Here is an 18,755-nt window from a genome sequence, read left to right as displayed (position 1 = left end):
ATCCTGTTTGAAATACATCACGGTGGGCAGTGAAGTGTAATCCTTTCCATAATACAGGGGCAGCAGAATCTCTACAAGCAAACATTATAATTATAGTATTGTGTTTTAAGTGAAATCCTGACGTTCATTTTAGGCATATTTAGTTAATGTCTGTCAGAGAATGTTTCAAATAGATTGATTTGTGAAGATGCTAAACTGTGTAAAGCATGATGGGTAGACGGGTCGAGAGAATTCGAGACCTCTTCCGGCTGCCTGGGTTGGTTCCAGAACAATGATCCATCCATTCTGGCAGATTAACCATATTGCTTTATTTTCTGTTGTTTTTAATTGTTTGTCGATATAAAAATGTTAACAGTCAGGGGATAAACATGTCATCTTGTATGCCTACTGTACGCTATTTCACGCCAATCGTTTTTTGTCCTCTGCGGTTGCTCTTGTACACAATCAGTAACCATAGAAACATGTTTGGATTGACCGTATGGCATACAGGGCTTTTGCCCAATGGACTGTTGATGAGTCGTGCTGCTAAAGCAGACCTCTTCGAGATAGCAGATATTGATAAAGCTCGTTGTCTGTTAGGGTAAAAAAAAAACCTCATAGATAACTAAAATTCCGTTGAAGGCTTCATTGTCGCTCTAAATATCTGTTGGAGTCTTGACTAAAAATGCCCGGTTGGAGTTTTCAGAACAGTGCAGTGTCTATGCAGACGGTTCCGAAGTTGAAGTAGTTCTATCACAGAGTCAGACCAGAGAGGAAAGAAGTTCTTTCCTCTCTGGTCAGACTACGCGTGAAGCTGTATAATTATGTTGCTCATTATTTCACACGTTATGGAAGTTATCGAAGGATCTAAGCCTACTTGTCACTACAAGCTAGGACTTCTTACATACAAAGGATAGCAGTTGGAAAGTTTAGCCCACTACAAAATGGTAAGTCACTGTCATCCTGCTAATCCCATGTGTAGCACCGCCGTGTGCTGTTTATTTGATATTTCTCTATGCTCTATGGGTCTTTAGTGATGGTATGACCAAGTTGAGCCTTTGCATATCCATGCTTGTTGTGCGCTGTTGGATGGTTTTGCCATTGTAGGCTATATGCGGCTCTGGCTGCTAACATTGTTGGGTTTAGTTGTGACTGAGTAGCCTGGTTTGAACATAGCTAGCATGAAGTGCGTGGTATGAACGCTGTGTTGCAAGTGACTGAACGCCAGTCTGAATTCACTGTGGGCGCTCGCGTTGCTGCTGCTGTTATTGTTTTCAATTGAGATCCTCTTTGGACGTCTGTATTAGGCTACTGCACAATGCTGCTATGCTTCATAAAAATGTATTTGAAGACATACAACCTTCACATGCATGGTTTCATTTTAGTAACTGACTGCATAGTCAGTGACTGCAGATTTAGCTTTAGTGGCATGCTCAAGGAAAATCTTGATCTTCTAGCTTCACAGCTGTGTGTAGCCTATATTAAACACGGTCACCTTTAGTCATAATGCCGTCTAGAAAAAGGCACCGGCAAACGTGATCTGGGCTTTGCGTTTAATTTATAGGCCCTTCACCATGTAAAGCAATTCCATTTTCAATCTCAATTCAAATATAGGCGATTTTATTGTAAAATAGCCTATTGATTTGACAACCACAACGAAAATAAATAAGCTTAGAATACATTTATTATGTAGCCTACTCATTCAAATAAAGTCACCAACTCATGAACCGGTTATGTTGTTGGAAAGCAAGGCATGGCAAACAAACTGGACTTTCTGTGGGTCGCGACCCCCAGTTGGGAACCGTGAGCACCCACGGGACAAAACAAAAGTCGGCGCCTATGGTTACAGCAGTGCAGTGCAGTGCAGTGCACGGGACTGCACAGCCTTTTGTGACATGTCGTGGCGCGACAGGTTATCCAGCCTCCGAAGGTTCCCCAGTCATACTGTTGGTTCGCATCTCCACCGAAGCAACTGAATTTGCAGTCCTAATCACAGATGATTAGCCACACCTGGTGTAACAGATGTATTGTCATGTGTGCATCACATCCCCAGTTAACCGGAATCCCGTCGATCGCGCACAACAGCGCATTGAAAGGATGAAATGTTCACAAGCACCAATACAAAAAAAAACCGTCTTCAACCTATTAGTCCGTAGGCTATCCTGAGGATATCCGTTCCTGACTTGAATAGGTAGTGCAGAAATAATTAACAGACATCACTTAGCCTATAAGTTAGGAGCGGAATTGAGACGGTGAATGCAGGACAGAATTATGAAAACAAAACACCGTCGACTGGCGGTCTTGTTTAGGGATCACGCTTGTGTTATTATCAAATACCCAACGTTACGTGCAACGCGCAATTGGCTGACTCTTTCCACTTGTAGCCTAAAACTGGGGGAGGGATCAACATACAATGAGCTACACTGAAGCAGATTACTCTGCTTCGCAAAAAAAAAAACAGTGCACCAATAATACCCCCGTCTTCAACCTACTATTTAGGCTACCAGATATATAGGCTAGTAATAGTATTAAGTTGTGCTACCTTGTTTTTTGTGTAGTGTAGTGTAGTGTAGTGTTGTGTAGTGTTTTTTGACAGTGTAGATCAGGTAGGCCTAATAACCTGCAATAGGGGAAGCGGCATGCGCCAGTTTTAAAGACGGAATGTCGTCGCCAAATGTACTAAAATCACCTCTCTCATGCTGACATGACGGGGCACTACTTCATTAGGCTACAATGTTGTTCATGTCTGTTTGACTCACACTATACGAGTGGTTCAATTTGTGTTTTTGTGCTCATCGCACAAATGAGACAGACAGGCTTGCTTAGGGCTACACAAAGCAAGCGACATCGGTCCACTCAAAATGGTCCGAACTCCGCCGCTTGATTTCATGTCTCCTCAGTCTCTCCATTACGGTTTATTAGTATACTCTGTTTTGCTATTTTCGTTATTCTTAGCCCTGGCATTACAGATGAAGCAACTGTGATCAGTGAGGTTGTGGAAACGGTTGAATAGGCCTATGGTCCTAAATTGGAAGCGGCCGATGCCAGTTTTGAAGACAGAATGTCGTCGCCAAATTTAAAATTCGATCTCTCTCATGCTGGCGTCACGGGACACACTTAATTACAATGGTGTTCCTGTCTGATTGACTCGGTTTTAATTGTCTTTACCGGTTCAAATTGTAGTAGGTATGCAAACTCTGTATCCTGAGGATACCCGTTCCTGGCTTGAATAGTGCTGAAATAAGTGAGGGACGGATTGGGAGACGGTGAATGCAAGACAGAAAAAAGTCGAGTTTAAATTCACATTGTGGTCTTGTTTAGGGCTCACACTTGTGTTATTATCAAATGCCCTATCAAATGCCCAATGCTAAATAAAACATGCAATTTGCTGACTGTATTTCTACTACTACTAAAACTGGGGGACGGGCAAGGACGGGAGCACAAACAGACCACAGACACAGGCAGACGCTGCTCTGCAAAAGCGGTGCTATACTGCCCCCCGCATTCCGAATGGCCACAGGGTGTAATGATCACGGTACGCTGCCGCGGCCCGGCACGGTAGTGAGCAGATTGAAGTTACACCATCTGTACAATGTAAAGTGCTTTGAGTGATCCAAGGAGTAGAAAGGCACTACGGTATATAGGCTAAATGAAGTCTATTTATTATTTATATCAAAGAAGGCTAAGTGTAAATGTGTCAAACTGGTTCAGACATCACATATACGACTAAGCAGCCAGAGAGTAAAACTCAGATCATCATGGGAGATATCATAGTGGGCTGATACAAATGATACAATCCTTTTTGTAAAATATTTTTGAAAATGAATAGCCTGTTACACATCTGACTGTTCTGAGACCAACAACTGCTGTTGCATAACTATAGGACAGAATCTAGAGCAAGAAGGGGTTTAGGCACCTCACAGATCAACGTTCATGTTCTAGTTTTACAGCCTTTCACAATTACGACATAATCTGATTTGTGCTCGAACATTAATGAGGCTAGCCCACATACATTGCTTTGATATGAGCACATTATCTAGACCGTACTGCTCTCCGTCCCTCATCACATCGTAAAACTCAACAGGTTGGGTGATATGATGTGCCGTAATCATAATTGGTCTGGCATCAAGCGGCAATAGCAGACAGGTGAAAGTTGCACACTCATAAATATAGCATACACAGAACAGAATACAAATAGAATACAATACAATATGATAGGATAGAATAGAATAGAATAGAATAGAATAGAACAGAACAGAACAGAATAGAATAGAATAGAATAGAATAGAATAGAATAGAATAGAATAGAATAGAATAGAATAGAATAGGATAAGATAGGATAGATCAAATAAAATACCATTAAAAATTATATATGATACAATCAAATAGAAAAAAAACAATTCATGTTACTTTCACCATACATTTACAATGACATAAATGCCAGCCCCCAATATACTCTTGTATGATTTAACATACAAACACGCAACCATGATTGTGTTTACGATGTGGAGCAGGTGACGTTTTTATGGCTCACATACTGTAACACGTTAAGACTCTCCCCAAAGACCTTCAGTGTGTGTGTGTGTGTGTGTGTGTGTGTGTGTGTGTGTGTGTGTGTGTGTGTGTGTGTGTGTGTGTGTGTGACTGTGTCTGTGTTTGTGTCTTTGTCTGTGTGTGCTGTGCGCGTGCGTGGACCTGCACCTGTGATAACAAAAAGGCTCTGTCTCAAGTCCTTGTCCATCACATCGTCCTACCAGTCTGAACTGCATGTGTCTCTGACGACTACAAAAGGATCCCACTTGTTGTTACTGGACTCGTCTGCTCTCTCGGAGTCTCCAAGTTTGGACACTTTTTTGGACCAATCTGCACCTCAACACATCCGTTCTTTGAAACTTTCAGGTTGGACAGGTTAGACCAGAAGGCGAAAACATTTTTTTTAACTTTTGAAAATCTCCATTGACACTTTTATTGACTGTCCTGGGAACCTTGCAAGGCAAGTTCAACATACTTCAGACTTGTCCATCCTCATTTACAGTAGTCTACTACTGTACCTTTGGAACTTTGAGAGTCAGAACACTCTAGAACTAATAGGATAGAACCGGTAGGCAAGTTCAACACACTTCAGACTATTACAGTAGTTTACTACTGTACTTTTGGAACTTTGAGAGTCAGAACACTATAGAACCGGCAGGATGTGGCTGGTTCTGCTAGGAGTATTCCTCGTGTGGCTGCTCGGCTTCGTTGGGGGAACCTACTGGTTCCTCTTCAGCAAACCCAGCCCGTTCTCCCTGGCATCGCTGAGGCCCAAAGACCCCCGGGAGATGGACCAGAAGAAGAGGGACAAGGTGCTGAAGAAAGGTGAGCCAAAATCAAACTCGTGACTTCAAGTCAAGTTAGCTTTTATTGTCAGTTTCTTCATATGCATGATTCATATTCATATGCATGAATTTCTTCATATGAAATTCCACCATGTAATAGATAGGCCCTATTGCATTGAGGGTTTAAATGGCACGTATTAAAGAATAAAAAAAAACTCTGCAACACTGCCTGTCTTCCAGATGTTTAATTTTTTTTTTTTTAAGTGTAACATTTCAAACCAACAATGAAGACCTAGTCGGGTCGAAAGGTTGTGCTCATTTTATGCTGGACAACAATGCTGGATAGACAAGCAGTGTTGCAGACTTGTTTTATTCATTATTGGATTTGTTTTGATCGTCCTGCATCTGGCCTATGGTGGAATGTGCACACATTTACTTGTTTAAATTATGTTTATCCAGCTGGGTGTAAATTGTAAAATTGTGTTTTCCCAAGTGGACAAGTGTACATTTAGATCCCTGTAGATGCACAGCAGGGGTGAGTTTCTCAAAAGAGAAGTTGTTAGCCTGTTAGCAACTTCGGTAGTTGCCAATGGGAAAATGCATTGGAAACAGCAAAGTAGCTGCTGTAGTTAGCAACTTTGGTTTTGAGAAATTCACCCCAGAACTCCTTCTCTGGCTCAATAATGTCATTCAACATAATGGTAAAGCAAATAAGGGACACATAAATAATAAATAAATAAATAAATCTATGTATAGCCTACACAGAAACCAGTCCATAGATTTTAAAAAAATCTTATGTGAAAGGTTAGGTAAGCAAAAAATGAGCGTTGTGGACCACTCTTCTTTGTCCTTGTTATGCTTTACAGTAGAGCACATCAACAGATTGGAAAACACTACATATTTGTTTCAATTACATATTACATTACTGTATTAGCCTTTCTACTTATTAATAAGCATTTTCCTAACATAGCTTACCACTGTATAACTATGTAACAATAGATTTTCAAAGACATTGTAAATAAGTGTGCAGGATAAGGTAGGCCCTACATCATTTAATTATTTGTTTTTATTTCTTTTATTCCGTGTATTGGCTCCAGGGAAATGGTTGGGGGCCTTATTGTGTCCTCGTGCTGTGTTGACCTATGTCCCAGTTTTCATGTTGTTCTTATTTATTGTCGTGTGTCTGTTCTGAGTGGTTTAATACCTGCTACAACCTACTTTTTCTGCTTTGGAAACAAATAAAAACTTGAACTTGATAAGGGCTTTGTGTTTATCACCTGATCAGCTGATTGAAGAGAGGCTGTGTTCCTATGCAGACACGAACATGTGGAGCAGGGGTGGAGCTAAAGGGGGGGCGAGCAGGGCATTTGCCTCGGGCCCCAGGGCCCTCCTACATTGGCGGTGGGGGCTCTACTGTCACCTTGAGAGGCTGTATGAGGGGGGCCTATAAGTGTCTTGCCCTGGGGCCCTGTGTGCAATTGTTCCGCCAGTGATGTGGAGTCATTGGACTTCTGTGCAGTGCAGTTGTGTAAATGTAGACTTCAACCTAAGGAATGTGTGTCAAGACCCTTCAACTAGGTTGCATGCCTGTAGGTGCCATATCTCTTGTCTATATAAGTGCGGGGGAAGAAAGAGGTATGCTACTACACCTGCAAAACACCAGTAAAGGCCATAACACCAATGTGACATATATTTTAAGTATATTTTCTCTGCCTCGTTGTGTCTTTATTGATAAGATATATGGTTCCAAAACTTTTGCTGCTGGACCTAAGAGTATTTTCGTGACCCTCTGCCTTTCATTCGCCAATCATTTTTGGGTCCCCAATACTAACTTGTTACAATCAATTACAATCACTTATGTGACAATCAGAGGAAAAGTAAATGCATCTATTACGTAATGAACAGTATGTCTAACAATTCATGGAATGATTGCATTATTTGAAAGCATACAGTATATTCAAGGTTTCATGCAAACAGCATATTGTCCACACACACACACACACATACACACACACACACACACACACACACACACACACACACACACACACACACACACACACACACACACACACACACACACACACACACACACACACACACACACACGCACACACACGCACACAAACAAAATCACACCGCTCACACCCTTTGATATTCCCCATCTGTGTGCAGGCTTCACCAAGGACCGTATACCAGACGACCTGGACGCAATCATCATCGGGAGTGGAGTAGGGGGCTTGACAGCGGCCGCCTGCCTGGCGAAGGTCGGGAAGAAGGTTCTGGTTCTGGAGCAGCACGACACCACTGGGGGATGCACCCACTCCTTCGTCGAGAAGGGCTTCGAGTTTGATGCCGGTAAGACTTGGTGATAGTACTGTTTGTCTTTGTGTTTGTGTTTGATGCTGGTAAGCCCACCTGATAGTTCACTGTGTACGCATGTAGGCCTATGTGTGTTTGCACTATGCACATAACAACTGCAATGGAATTGCACTAAAAGGAGCACAACTATGTTTGTGCTGGTGTGTTCGTGTGTGCGTGTGTTTGTGTGTGCGTGCGTGCGTGCGTACGTGCTTGTCTGTCCATCCATGTGTGTATGAATCTAGGGCTCCACTATGTCGGCCAGATGCACGAGAACGGCCTGATGAAGGTGGTTTTCGACCAGATCACAGAGGGCCAGCTGGAGTTCGATGAGCTGGGCCAGCACTTTGACACCCTCCACATCGGCCAGGGGGAGGAGCTCCGCAAGTACACGCTCCTCAGTGGCAAGACCGAGATGGAGGCCCACCTGAAGAAGCAGTTCCCCAACGACACGCAGGCCGTGGAGAACTTCTTCAAACTGATGAAGGTACAAAAGGACAGGATGCTAAGCTGTAGACAGAGAGAGTAGAGAGAGAGAGGTTCCATTGGCCCATTGTTTCCGGCTTCTATTATTGCAAGCGGGCGGGAAGACTGTTCTATTCAATGCTAGGAGGAGTATTATGACACGCCCCTTTAGTCAGACCGGAACCTGGTCATGTTAGGTGCCCATAGCAACCTATTACATTGGCATATCTCTATATACTTAAAGAATCTCTGCTGTAGAGAATGGTCTCTCATTGGGTATTGTAGAGCCTGTCAGGGGCTCTAGAGAACCATTGGCAGCGTAGACGGGGGACACATATAGGGGGCTGTTGGGAAGGGCCTTTTTAAAGTGAATGGGAACTTTCACATCATTCTGGAAAGCTAATAATCATAGCGCTCAATCAATAATAGCACACAGAAAATTATTGTTAACATTACACTGGTGTCACCGTGGATGAGAGGGGCACAGAAATGGATCCTCATTACATTGTATGTATTCAGGGCCGGCGCCACGGGGGGGCATTGCAGGGCATTGACCCCCCAGCCAAGCTACTGTGCCCCCCCTGGGCCTATTCACCTAAACATGCTGATATGGTCATTAATATGCAACAAATGAGTATTTTTTTCTGAATAAATATAAAGTATAAGATGAAATGCCACCAGTGCTGAACCACCATAGCCCTAATAAAGGAATAAATGAATAGGCCACACTATTTAGACATTGTCAGTAGACCTAAATGTGAAATAATAAGTGAACAGTGATCCCTTGAAATAATGGGATTGTCCCATATTTAGAAACAAAAGTACTGTTCCGTATAGAGCTGAAACTGAGCCCACAATTTGGTTAAAATGCAGGAAGTTGCATCTAAGAAATACAAAATTTTCTGGGGGAGGACCCCATACCCCACGCCAAGGTGCCCCCCATACTCCATCAAATGCCCGTCCAATGACTTGGTTCTGCAGCCGGCTCTGTATGTATTAGGTTTTAGATTACTTTTTCCCGGGCCCCGCGAAAGCTGTCAGCAGGCCTCGTAAGGATAGTAAGCCGTAGAGATCTTCTTTAAACTCCTGACGTTACAAAACGGGAGGATAATGGGCAGTGGAGACCAGACAGAGACGACTGATTAGGTAGAGACGGTCGATAAGAAGTTCCTTCCGGAGACCACATGAGGTGAAGTTCTAAGGTGCAATCCTATGGCGGACATGGCCAATGCCCCTTTAGGACATTATTTCCCAACCATTTCTGCCTTGCGTACTCCCTAAGCCTTTTTGTCATGCCATGAGTACCCCCTAACTCCATATCTCTTCCTCTATCCCAATATGACTATTTCCCGTACAGTACATTGTTATCATTACGCCTACCGTTTCCCTAGTTGTAGTGTGCTCGTTTACTCCTGGACACGTACCCCTGGTTTGGGAAACACTACTTTAGGAGACAAAGAGACTAGGAAAGTAGGCCTAAATGTTCTTTCAATGGAACGCCATGTTCATTTGGTGGCACATGGTGTGATTTATCTTGGTGATCTTATCATATTGGAAATTTGTGTAGAGACCTGCAAACTCATGAAGGTACAAAATGTGAGAATGCTGCCCTCTGCTGTTCAGGATGTGGAGTTAAAAAAATGAGGATCAGTTCTGGTGGTGGCTTTTGGATCACATTTAAAATGTGTATTATCCATATGTGGAAAGTAATTGAATAATGTGTATAGTTGCAGTTAAGTAATGGACCATATAGCCTGCAACATACAGCCCATGCTTAGAATGTAGTCATGTAGGCCTATTGATTCTTAGGAAACAGTAAAATGCCAAACTAACTGTGCAACTTTCAACTTTAACTTGAGATGCATTGCTACCACTTACACCACTTGCTACCTCTCCTTCTGCGCTAGTAGGCTACGTCTTGATGTTGTGAAATTATACCATGGCTTGCAGAGTAATCTTTTTAGGACTAGTATTACTGTTGTGTATGTATGTGTTGTGTGCATTTTCTCACGTAAACCATGGACAATTGGCCCCATACGGCAGCCTCCAGAGTTGGTGTGTGAATGTAGGAATGTGTATGTGTGTCTGTGCATTTGGAAAGCACTTTGAGACAACTTAATTGTTTTGATACTGCGCTACATACACTGAACATACATGTTCTATTGTATTGTATTGTATTGAATTGCAGTACACGTTAACATGCTTCTACATTAGCATACTGTACGCAGACTATATTTTACAATGTTCATTTAAGACTTAAAGAGTCAAATTTAACACTGTTAGAAATGGTCATAGCCTACACTTTCTAAGTTTTGAACTAACACAAGCTGTTTGCAGGGGGGCTCGCACACAGAATGACGTACTCAGAGTTTTTTTGAGATCATGTTTGTTTTTACTTTGTGTGGAGCCAGAAGGTTGCAAAAAAAGAGAAGAAAAGTGCAAACGTTTCAGCCCCCCTGGACTTTCCTCAGTGCAGGAACTAACACAAGAAATAATGCTGTGATATTTTTTCACAATGCATTTCCTCAGCATGCTTGTAACTGAGCTTGTAGCTAATAAGTTGAGCTGACATATGTACCGTTATGTCCTACTGTGTCCTATTCTGAAGTCATTTCGTTTATGTTTCTGTACACTATAGTAATAGTGATTTTTTTCACAATTTATTTCCTTTTTACTAACATGCTTGTAACTGAGCTTGTAACTAATGTACCGTTATGTCCTGTGTCCTATTCCGAGGTCATTTTGTTTATGTTTCTGTACACTATAGCAATAGTGATTTTTTTCACAATTTATTTCCTTTTTTACCAACATGCTTGTAACTGAGCTTGTAACTAATGTACCGTTATGTCCTGTGTCGTTTATGTTTCTGTACACTATAGCAGTGATTCTTAACCTTTTTTTCTTAGCGCACCCCCTTACCTGTGCCCAAGACAAGCCGCGCACCCCCAACCCAAACTTCTACACGTGTATACACACTAAAAAATGAATTGCAATGATTCTTGCTTGTGACATTATTCAATACCTTAATGAGGACCAAAACATGTTTTAATTTGGTTTTGATTTGGCCAAATTATAAAGTTTGCTAGCAGAATTTTGGTCACAACCTCAACACAAACAAAATTCTGTGCACCCCCTGAAATCTCTGGCGCACCCCCAGGGGGTGCCCGCACCCCAGGTTAAGAACCACTGCACTATAGCAATAGTGATTTTTTTTCACAATTTATTTACTTTTTTACTAAGATGCTTGTAACTAAGCTTGCAGCTAATGAGCTTGGGCCTAATCATTTTTGTTCCCTTCTTAAGCTGGGTGCAAGGCAGATTCCTTTCCTGGCCTCCCTGAAGCTGGTCCCTCGCTGGCTGGCCCTGCTCCTGCTCAAGTCTGGCATCGCTGACCGCCTTCTCTCCGTCTACAAGCTGTCGCACACCAGCGCCACCTGGTGGGCAGACCAGCAGACCAGCAACAAGGACCTGCAGGTCATCTTCTCCTACCTCTTCTATGGTGAGTTAAATGAGACACATTTGCGCACGCACGCACACACACATGCACACACACACACACACACGCGTGCGCATGCAAATGCACACAGACACGCACGCACACACGCACACACGCACACACACTCACTTCAATAAGCCCTTCACTATGCCCAACTCGTGTTCTCCTTATGGTGAGAAAGAGACTATTCAAGAGATTATTCAAAGAAGGTATTTGTTCTGCTCTTAAACTGTCCTATCAGAAAAAATAAAGGCCTAATAAAAACCCATAAAGAGTGAGTATTTGGAATCTGGCTTGTTATTTCAGATAGATCTCGATTCATCCTCCCCATGTTTCCCTTCATAACTAATAGGACTGTAATGATATTGTATCGAACCGAGAAATCGTGATACACAGATACACAGACACAGATCACAATACTGAATCGTGCTGCAAGAAGGCAGTATCGTGATGCGCCATTTCAAAGGTCTGTTAGCCTTCAGTCCAGGCAACAATGCGTAAAAGTGAACTCAGTGAAGTGAACTAATTTAAAAAGATACATTTGGAAAATCGTGGGGTGTATCGAACCGTAGGTCAAAAATCGTGATACAAACCGAATCGTGAGTTGAGTGTAATCTAACTATATTCTGTTCTTTCCCCTCCAGGAGCCCCACCTAAGGACTCCAGCATCCTCATCAACTCCCTGCTCGTCCACCACTACAAGCGTGGCGCCTACTTCCCAAAGGGGGGCGCCAGTGAGATCCCTTACCACATCAGCAACACCATCCGCAAGTACGGCGGAGAGGTGCTGGTGAGGGCGCCGGTCTCTCGAATCCTATTGGATGCTGAGGGAGCTGCCTGTGGTGAGTGTCGGGCTGGGCAGGAGGATAGTGTAGCACTTCACTAACTTCACTAACTCTATACCAGTGATTTTCAACCTATGGGCCGGGGCCCACTGGTGGGCCCTGAAGGTATACCAAGTGGGCCTTGAAATAATATTCTAAAACTTATAATCACATTTTTGGTGTGTGTTGCTGCTGATTTATGTGAGTTTTATTCGTAATCGGGTCAGAGGTGGGCCCCGAACATTTGTGACAATTTCGGGTGGGCCCCAAGTTGGAAAAGGTTGGGAACTCCTAACTCTATACTACGTAACTACACTACTAAGTAGCATGTATTCTGAATTTGCTCACCAGTAACACGCTATAATAATCTCTGCTTAGACAGTAAATAATTAACAAAAGACGAACAAAACATTAACACATGTTTTTATTGTTAACAAAATGTTATTCATGCTTTAGAAAATATCTACAAATAATATGTTCAAGATTTTAAAAACCTTTTAATAGAGTATTTTATTCATTTTCACACAATTTGTAAATGTTTGATAAATAAAAAATATTAACATAACATTTCCCAGTCATTTACAACCATTTGTTAATGTTTTGTTCATTTATTAATTATTAACAAAGTGGAAATCATGGTTGCATACAGAAATAATAGCCTGCAGTAGAAAGACATCTTTCTAATTATCATGATTACTTTTGTTGTGTATCTGTCACGTTACATTACATATAATCATATATGGCACGGGTCATTTATGTTTCTGTATGGGTTTAGTCTTTTTTTTGGAAAGTGCGCTCAACTCCCAACTGTTTCTTACAAGGTCTTCGGGTGCGAGCAAACAGCAAAGTTCATGTAAAGACGCTGAAGAAGGCTTAGCCTGAAATGTCTGTCTGTCATGCTAACACAGTAGTTTAAAACTGCAAGAATTACACCCGAGAGTGCAGCTTTTTTTAAACTAAATCTGTATGGGTTTACCCATTCCCTAATATACTAGTTATATACCATGTATGGACATATACCATGTGTGATTTGTGATGTGCTATATTCCATGATGGAATGCTTATACGCCACGTCTGTCTCGTGATTGGTCAGGTGTGGCAGTCAGGAAAGGCCAGGAGGAAGTGGAGGTGAGATCTAAAGTGGTAATCTCCAACTGCGGCCTGTTCAACACCTTCAACAGGCTCCTGCCCCGTGAGATCAGCATGCAGACTGGTGAGTCCTCATATTACATCACATTACATTACATTACATTACATCACAGAAAGATAAAATCAAACAAAGAACAGGTAGTTATCACATGATCAAACCAGAGCTAGCCTACTAGGCTGGCCATAGCTTACAGAATTTTTTCTTTCTATTTGCTGATTACTTTTTTATTTCTTTACTTATATAAGGCGCATCTGAACCTCCTGAAGCCAATTCATTCTATTCTATTCTGCTCTATTCTATTTTATTTAAAATTTAGACATTCAGCCTGATCTGAACCTCCTGAAGCCAATTTAATCTATTCTGTTCTATTCTACCGGTTTGCCATCTAAACTACAGATATCCAGGCTCGTCTGAACCTCATGAAGCCAGGCAAGGGATGTTTCCTCATCTTCTGCGGATTTGATGCCACTCCAGAGGAGCTCGGACTCAGCCAGGTCACCAACTGGTTCTTCAAGGACAACGACATGGACAAGATGTGAGTGCATAGATATTACATCCTTGACTTATATTAGCCATCCCCAGCCCCTGTACTTACCCTAGGTAACAGGCCCTCCTAAACTGCCAGGGCCATCAGCAGGGTTGCCAGATGAGGCAGGTAATTTCCAGCCCAAAAAATGCTCAAAACCCGCCTGGAAGCACAAAATCCCCCCTAATTCTATTGATTTCAATGGCAAAAATTGGGCAGGTTTTTCTGCAAAATGCCATTTTTACCCGCATACGCCCATCCTAAGCAGCCCAATTGGGCGGGAAACAGCCCAATCTGGCAACCCTGGCCACCAGTAACCCCAGGTGTTCACAGGTCATTTTTGAATGGGTTACCACGGCTACCACTCTAATTAGATTTTTCAGTTGGCTTGCAGTATAAACGCACCTGGAACTCTTAACCCTGGGCTTAAGTTCATGGGCTTCAGTTCCTGGGCCTAAGTTCTTCTATACATTCTGGGCACATCAAGTACTCTTTGAACTTTTTCGTGACCGCCCATTTGAGGGCGAACAGTTCCAGCTTGAGAGCGATATTGTACATACCCCACACTCATAAGAGAGCGAGTTGTGACGTAACCTTGTCCTTGACCTGAAATGGTCCAATTACACGTTTATAGCCAGAAATCTGCAAATTGATTGCCATGTTTGTCATGTTTGCTATGTTTACCGTGATTGCTGAAGGTGCAGTATGTGTTGGGTTGGATAACTTCCGTGTTCTCATAATGCATAACATTCCACAAGTGGAATGTTGACTGGTTATCACCTGACCTAATCACAAGGGAGATAGGGTCCGCCTCAGACCTGCCTACTGTACTGTAAATCCCGAGTAGGGGGTGTGTTAGCCTGATTATCATCGACTTTCAAATCTCTTCGGGACTTGGTCTGACCAAGAGCATAACAATTAACATTTCCCAAACGGCATTTCCCAAATGGCCTCCCTTGGTTTGCTAATGATTGTTTGCCTCCCAACAAAGTGGGAGGAGTTCCCGTATTTGCGGGAACTCAGAAAGTACTTGCATTGCTCTTGACCTGACTGGTAGCAACGCTGAAGCTGTTGCGTCACAAGGAGGGCACAGCCTGGCTAGGGTTGTGTGGTTTATGATTAACGACGGCTGGCACTTTTAGTCTGTACATAGGTCACTACTACTTGAAACGACACAGTGTTGTTACTCCGTACACAATTCCGTTGCCTTCAAAAACGACAATGGCAATAAACTTTGAAGTATTTTAATCATGCAATGACAACAAAATAAAGGCACTTTAATTACAAAGACGATGAGTGCCTTGGTATTTCTAAAACTTTTTTGAAATCAACCAAGCCTGTCACCAAAGAGCACCATCTTGAAAAACTAGACAGTTCCAACTGGACTTCATTCTCAATGGCAATAAACTCTTGAATCTTTTGAGTCTAGGTTGGATAACTTATTGCGTACACAAACTAAATGAAATGTAACTGTTTGTGTGTAAGGTTGGATGATAAAATGAAATGTAATTGTTTGTTAGGTTGGATAATGAAGTAAAATGTAATTTCTTCATGTCAGGATGGATAACTTCTTCAGCCTGAGCAAGGAGGACGCCCCAGAGAACATCCCCATGATGTACTTCACCCTCCCCTCTGCCAAAGACACCACCGCCAAGATCAGACACCCAGGTGTGTGTGTGTGTGTGTGTGTGTGTGTGTGTGTGTGTGTGTGTGTGTGTGTGTGTGTGTGTGTGTGTGTGTGTGTGTGTGTGTGTGTGTGTGCGTGTGCGTGTGCGTGTGCATGGGTACGTTGGTGTGTGTGTACTGCACCAATCTACCTTGGTGAGTCCACTGCTATTGGTGCACACCAAATCCTGGACCCCACATGTTTTGACCCCTTTTTCCTGGGGTAGTTTTGTTGGCTTTACATCCTCTCCTTGTTGCTACCGTTACATCCTCTCCTTGTTGCTTGTTGCAGGCAAGACCTCCATGATCATGTTGAGCATGGCGAACTACGAGTGGTTTGAGGAGTGGAAGGACGAGACGGTGAGGAAGAGAGGAGACGACTACATGGCGTACAAGATGAGATTCGCCAACAACATGTTTGACTGGGCCTGCCAACACTTCCCCAAGCTCAGAGAGAAGGTAAAAACAGACGCACGCACATAGAAAAACGCACACAGAAACACACACACACACACACACACACACACACACACACACACACACACACACACACACACACACACACACACACACACACACACACACACACACACACACAGATGCTTGTCGGCCTTTCTTACTCCATACCTTATCATATTCATGTCTTAAAGGGACACAGTTTGAGATCTTTATTTCCAGAATTCATGCTGCCCAATCACTAATGTTACCGTTTTCATGAATATTTACCACCACCATTAAATTCTAAGTATTCACTATGACTGGAAAAGTTGCACTTTACATACATGAAAAGGGGGATCTTCTCCATGGTCCGCCATTTTGAATTTCCAGAAATAGTAATTTTACGCTGCAAAAATGACTGTACTTGGGCCATACTAGAAAATATGAGTTTATTACTTAGTAAACTTTCATGAAAAGGTCCAATTTGGCAATAGGCGGCACAGTTTCAACGAGCAGCATAGTTGCAGTACCTTTTTTGACCAGTTCCTACACAGTGTACCTTTAACACAGCTATTCGATCTGTGCTTGTGTGTGTGTATCTCAGCTGGTGTACCAGGAGGTGTCCACCCCTCTGACTAACTCCTATTACCTGGGCGCTTACCGGGGAGCCATGTACTCGGCGGAGCAGAACCTGGACCGATACGACCCCATATCCATGGCCAAGAACCGCTGTGACACGCCTGTCAAGAACCTCTACATATCAGGTAAGAGGCATGGGCTTCGCTCTCTCTCTCTCTTTCTCTCTCTCTGTCTCTGTCTCTGTCTCTCTCTCTCTCTCTCTGATCAGTCTACCTACCTATTTATCAATTAACTCATTGACGCCTGAGGCATCTGCAAAAAAAAGGTTCTGAATGCCTGAGACCTTCTTAAGAAAAGCTGCCCTCAGCCTCTAAAAACCTAAATATTTCAGCTTCTGAAGCACATAAAAATATGCACTAAGTTGCATTTAAAGGCTAAGACCCTCATCTTTCATTAGAATGTGTTCATTCATCTCAAACAAACAGAGATATTTAATAAAGTCTCAAATCTCATGAGCCTGAATGTTGCGCAATGCAGATCTAGGCGCCAGGGCCAATGTTGCGCAATGCAACATCAGGCATCAATGGGTTAAATGTATGTGTTTGTAACACATGATAATGCAGTATACAGTGTTAATATATATATGTGTGTTTATCCATAGATTTGTGTTTTTGAATGTTCCTGTTTGTTTTGCAGGTCAGGACGTGTTCAGCTGTGGTATTGTTGGGGCGCTGCACGGGGGTCTGCTGTGTGCCTCCACCGTTCTGGACCACATCATCTACGTACACCTGCTCTTCATCAAGAAGAAGCTCAAGTGGGCCAAGGCCAAGGAAGACGCGCGGTCGGCCAAGAAACTGCAGTGAGGACAACATCCAATTGGCCAAGAGACCACAGTGAGAACACCCAATTGGCTGAGAGATTGTAGTGAGAACACCTGATTGGACAAGACATTACGGAAAGAATATCCCACTGGCCAACATACTACAGTGACTTTGCCTAATTGGATGACACATCTCCGTGAGAACACCCCATTGGCCAAGAGAGTGTAGTGTCGTGACATTGCCATGAGAACACCCCATTGGCCAAGAGACTGTATTGTCATGACATGGCCTGATTGCACTTGTATTTAACGTATTTTACTGTGCTTGCATGCCATTGCTTGTACTGTTCAAAAGCGTACTTGTCTTTGACAGTGCAGGATTTTGAGATTGCTGGCTTGCGTGCTTGCTAGCTGGCTGGCTGGCTGGCTGGCTGTCGGCAATGCTGGCAACACGGCTTGCATAGAGTGCTTTATTATTTATTGCAGATTTGTTTGTGCTGTTTTTGTGCTGTCTTAAGCCCCCGTAGTAACACAAGTGAAAATTAGAAATGGATTAAATGGGTGACTTCAAACACTTACACTAGTTGATGCAACCTCATAAGGTTAGTTGAATGGATACTCTAACTTAAATGTCTTAGTTGGTGTAACCTTGTAAGGTTGGTTGAATAACCTAACTTCAAACACTTAGTTGGCAAAACCTTGTAAAGCCAGTTGACTCAACTTAGTAATCACAGGACTCCTAATGTCCAATAAAACCTAGTGATTTAAGTTGAGGCATACTGTATATCTTAAAAATGCTGTGCAGTAAGTTGCCTTGACAATTTGAGTTGAAGACAACTTAATTTTACAGTGTACTGCCCCTTGAAGGGATTAAGCTTTGGAAGAACTTGTTAGGTTTTTATTTCTGTATTATATGCCATAGTTTTTATTTTTGAATTTGAACTTCTAAGTTCTCTATGTATGTATCATGTATCATATACCTGTTGTTTATGGTTTTCTGTGTTTTGTTGTTTATGGTGTTCTGTATAGGTGGAAGGTTAATATTAAAGGATAATATTAAAGATATCCTGAACAGACTTTTTTTTCCCTGAAAAGACATTTTTAGTCATCACATCAGGCAATAACATTCACACA

The 18,755-nt window shown here is 42.5% G+C and overlaps 1 protein-coding gene across 1 annotated transcript; it reads left to right on the top strand.

Annotated features, from left to right (window-relative positions):
- Nucleotides 1-5,171: 5,171 nt before the first annotated feature.
- LOC134467462 (inactive all-trans-retinol 13,14-reductase-like) lies at nt 5,172-18,000 on the top strand. The gene is made up of 11 exons (XM_063221336.1): nt 5,172-5,337; nt 7,473-7,655; nt 7,904-8,145; nt 11,427-11,622; nt 12,264-12,461; nt 13,537-13,656; nt 13,990-14,128; nt 15,678-15,787; nt 16,077-16,243; nt 16,827-16,986; nt 17,498-18,000. Exons 1-11 carry the CDS (start codon nt 5,172-5,174, stop codon nt 17,662-17,664), a joined length of 1,848 nt encoding a protein of 615 aa, XP_063077406.1. The 3' UTR covers nt 17,665-18,000.
- The last annotated feature ends 755 nt before the right edge of the window (nt 18,001-18,755 follow it).

The sequence above is a fragment of the Engraulis encrasicolus genome, chromosome 17 (genome assembly GCF_034702125.1).
Source record: "Engraulis encrasicolus isolate BLACKSEA-1 chromosome 17, IST_EnEncr_1.0, whole genome shotgun sequence".
NCBI classification, from domain to species: domain Eukaryota; kingdom Metazoa; phylum Chordata; class Actinopteri; order Clupeiformes; family Engraulidae; genus Engraulis; species Engraulis encrasicolus.
This window is presented reverse-complemented; position numbering and strand designations above follow the sequence as displayed.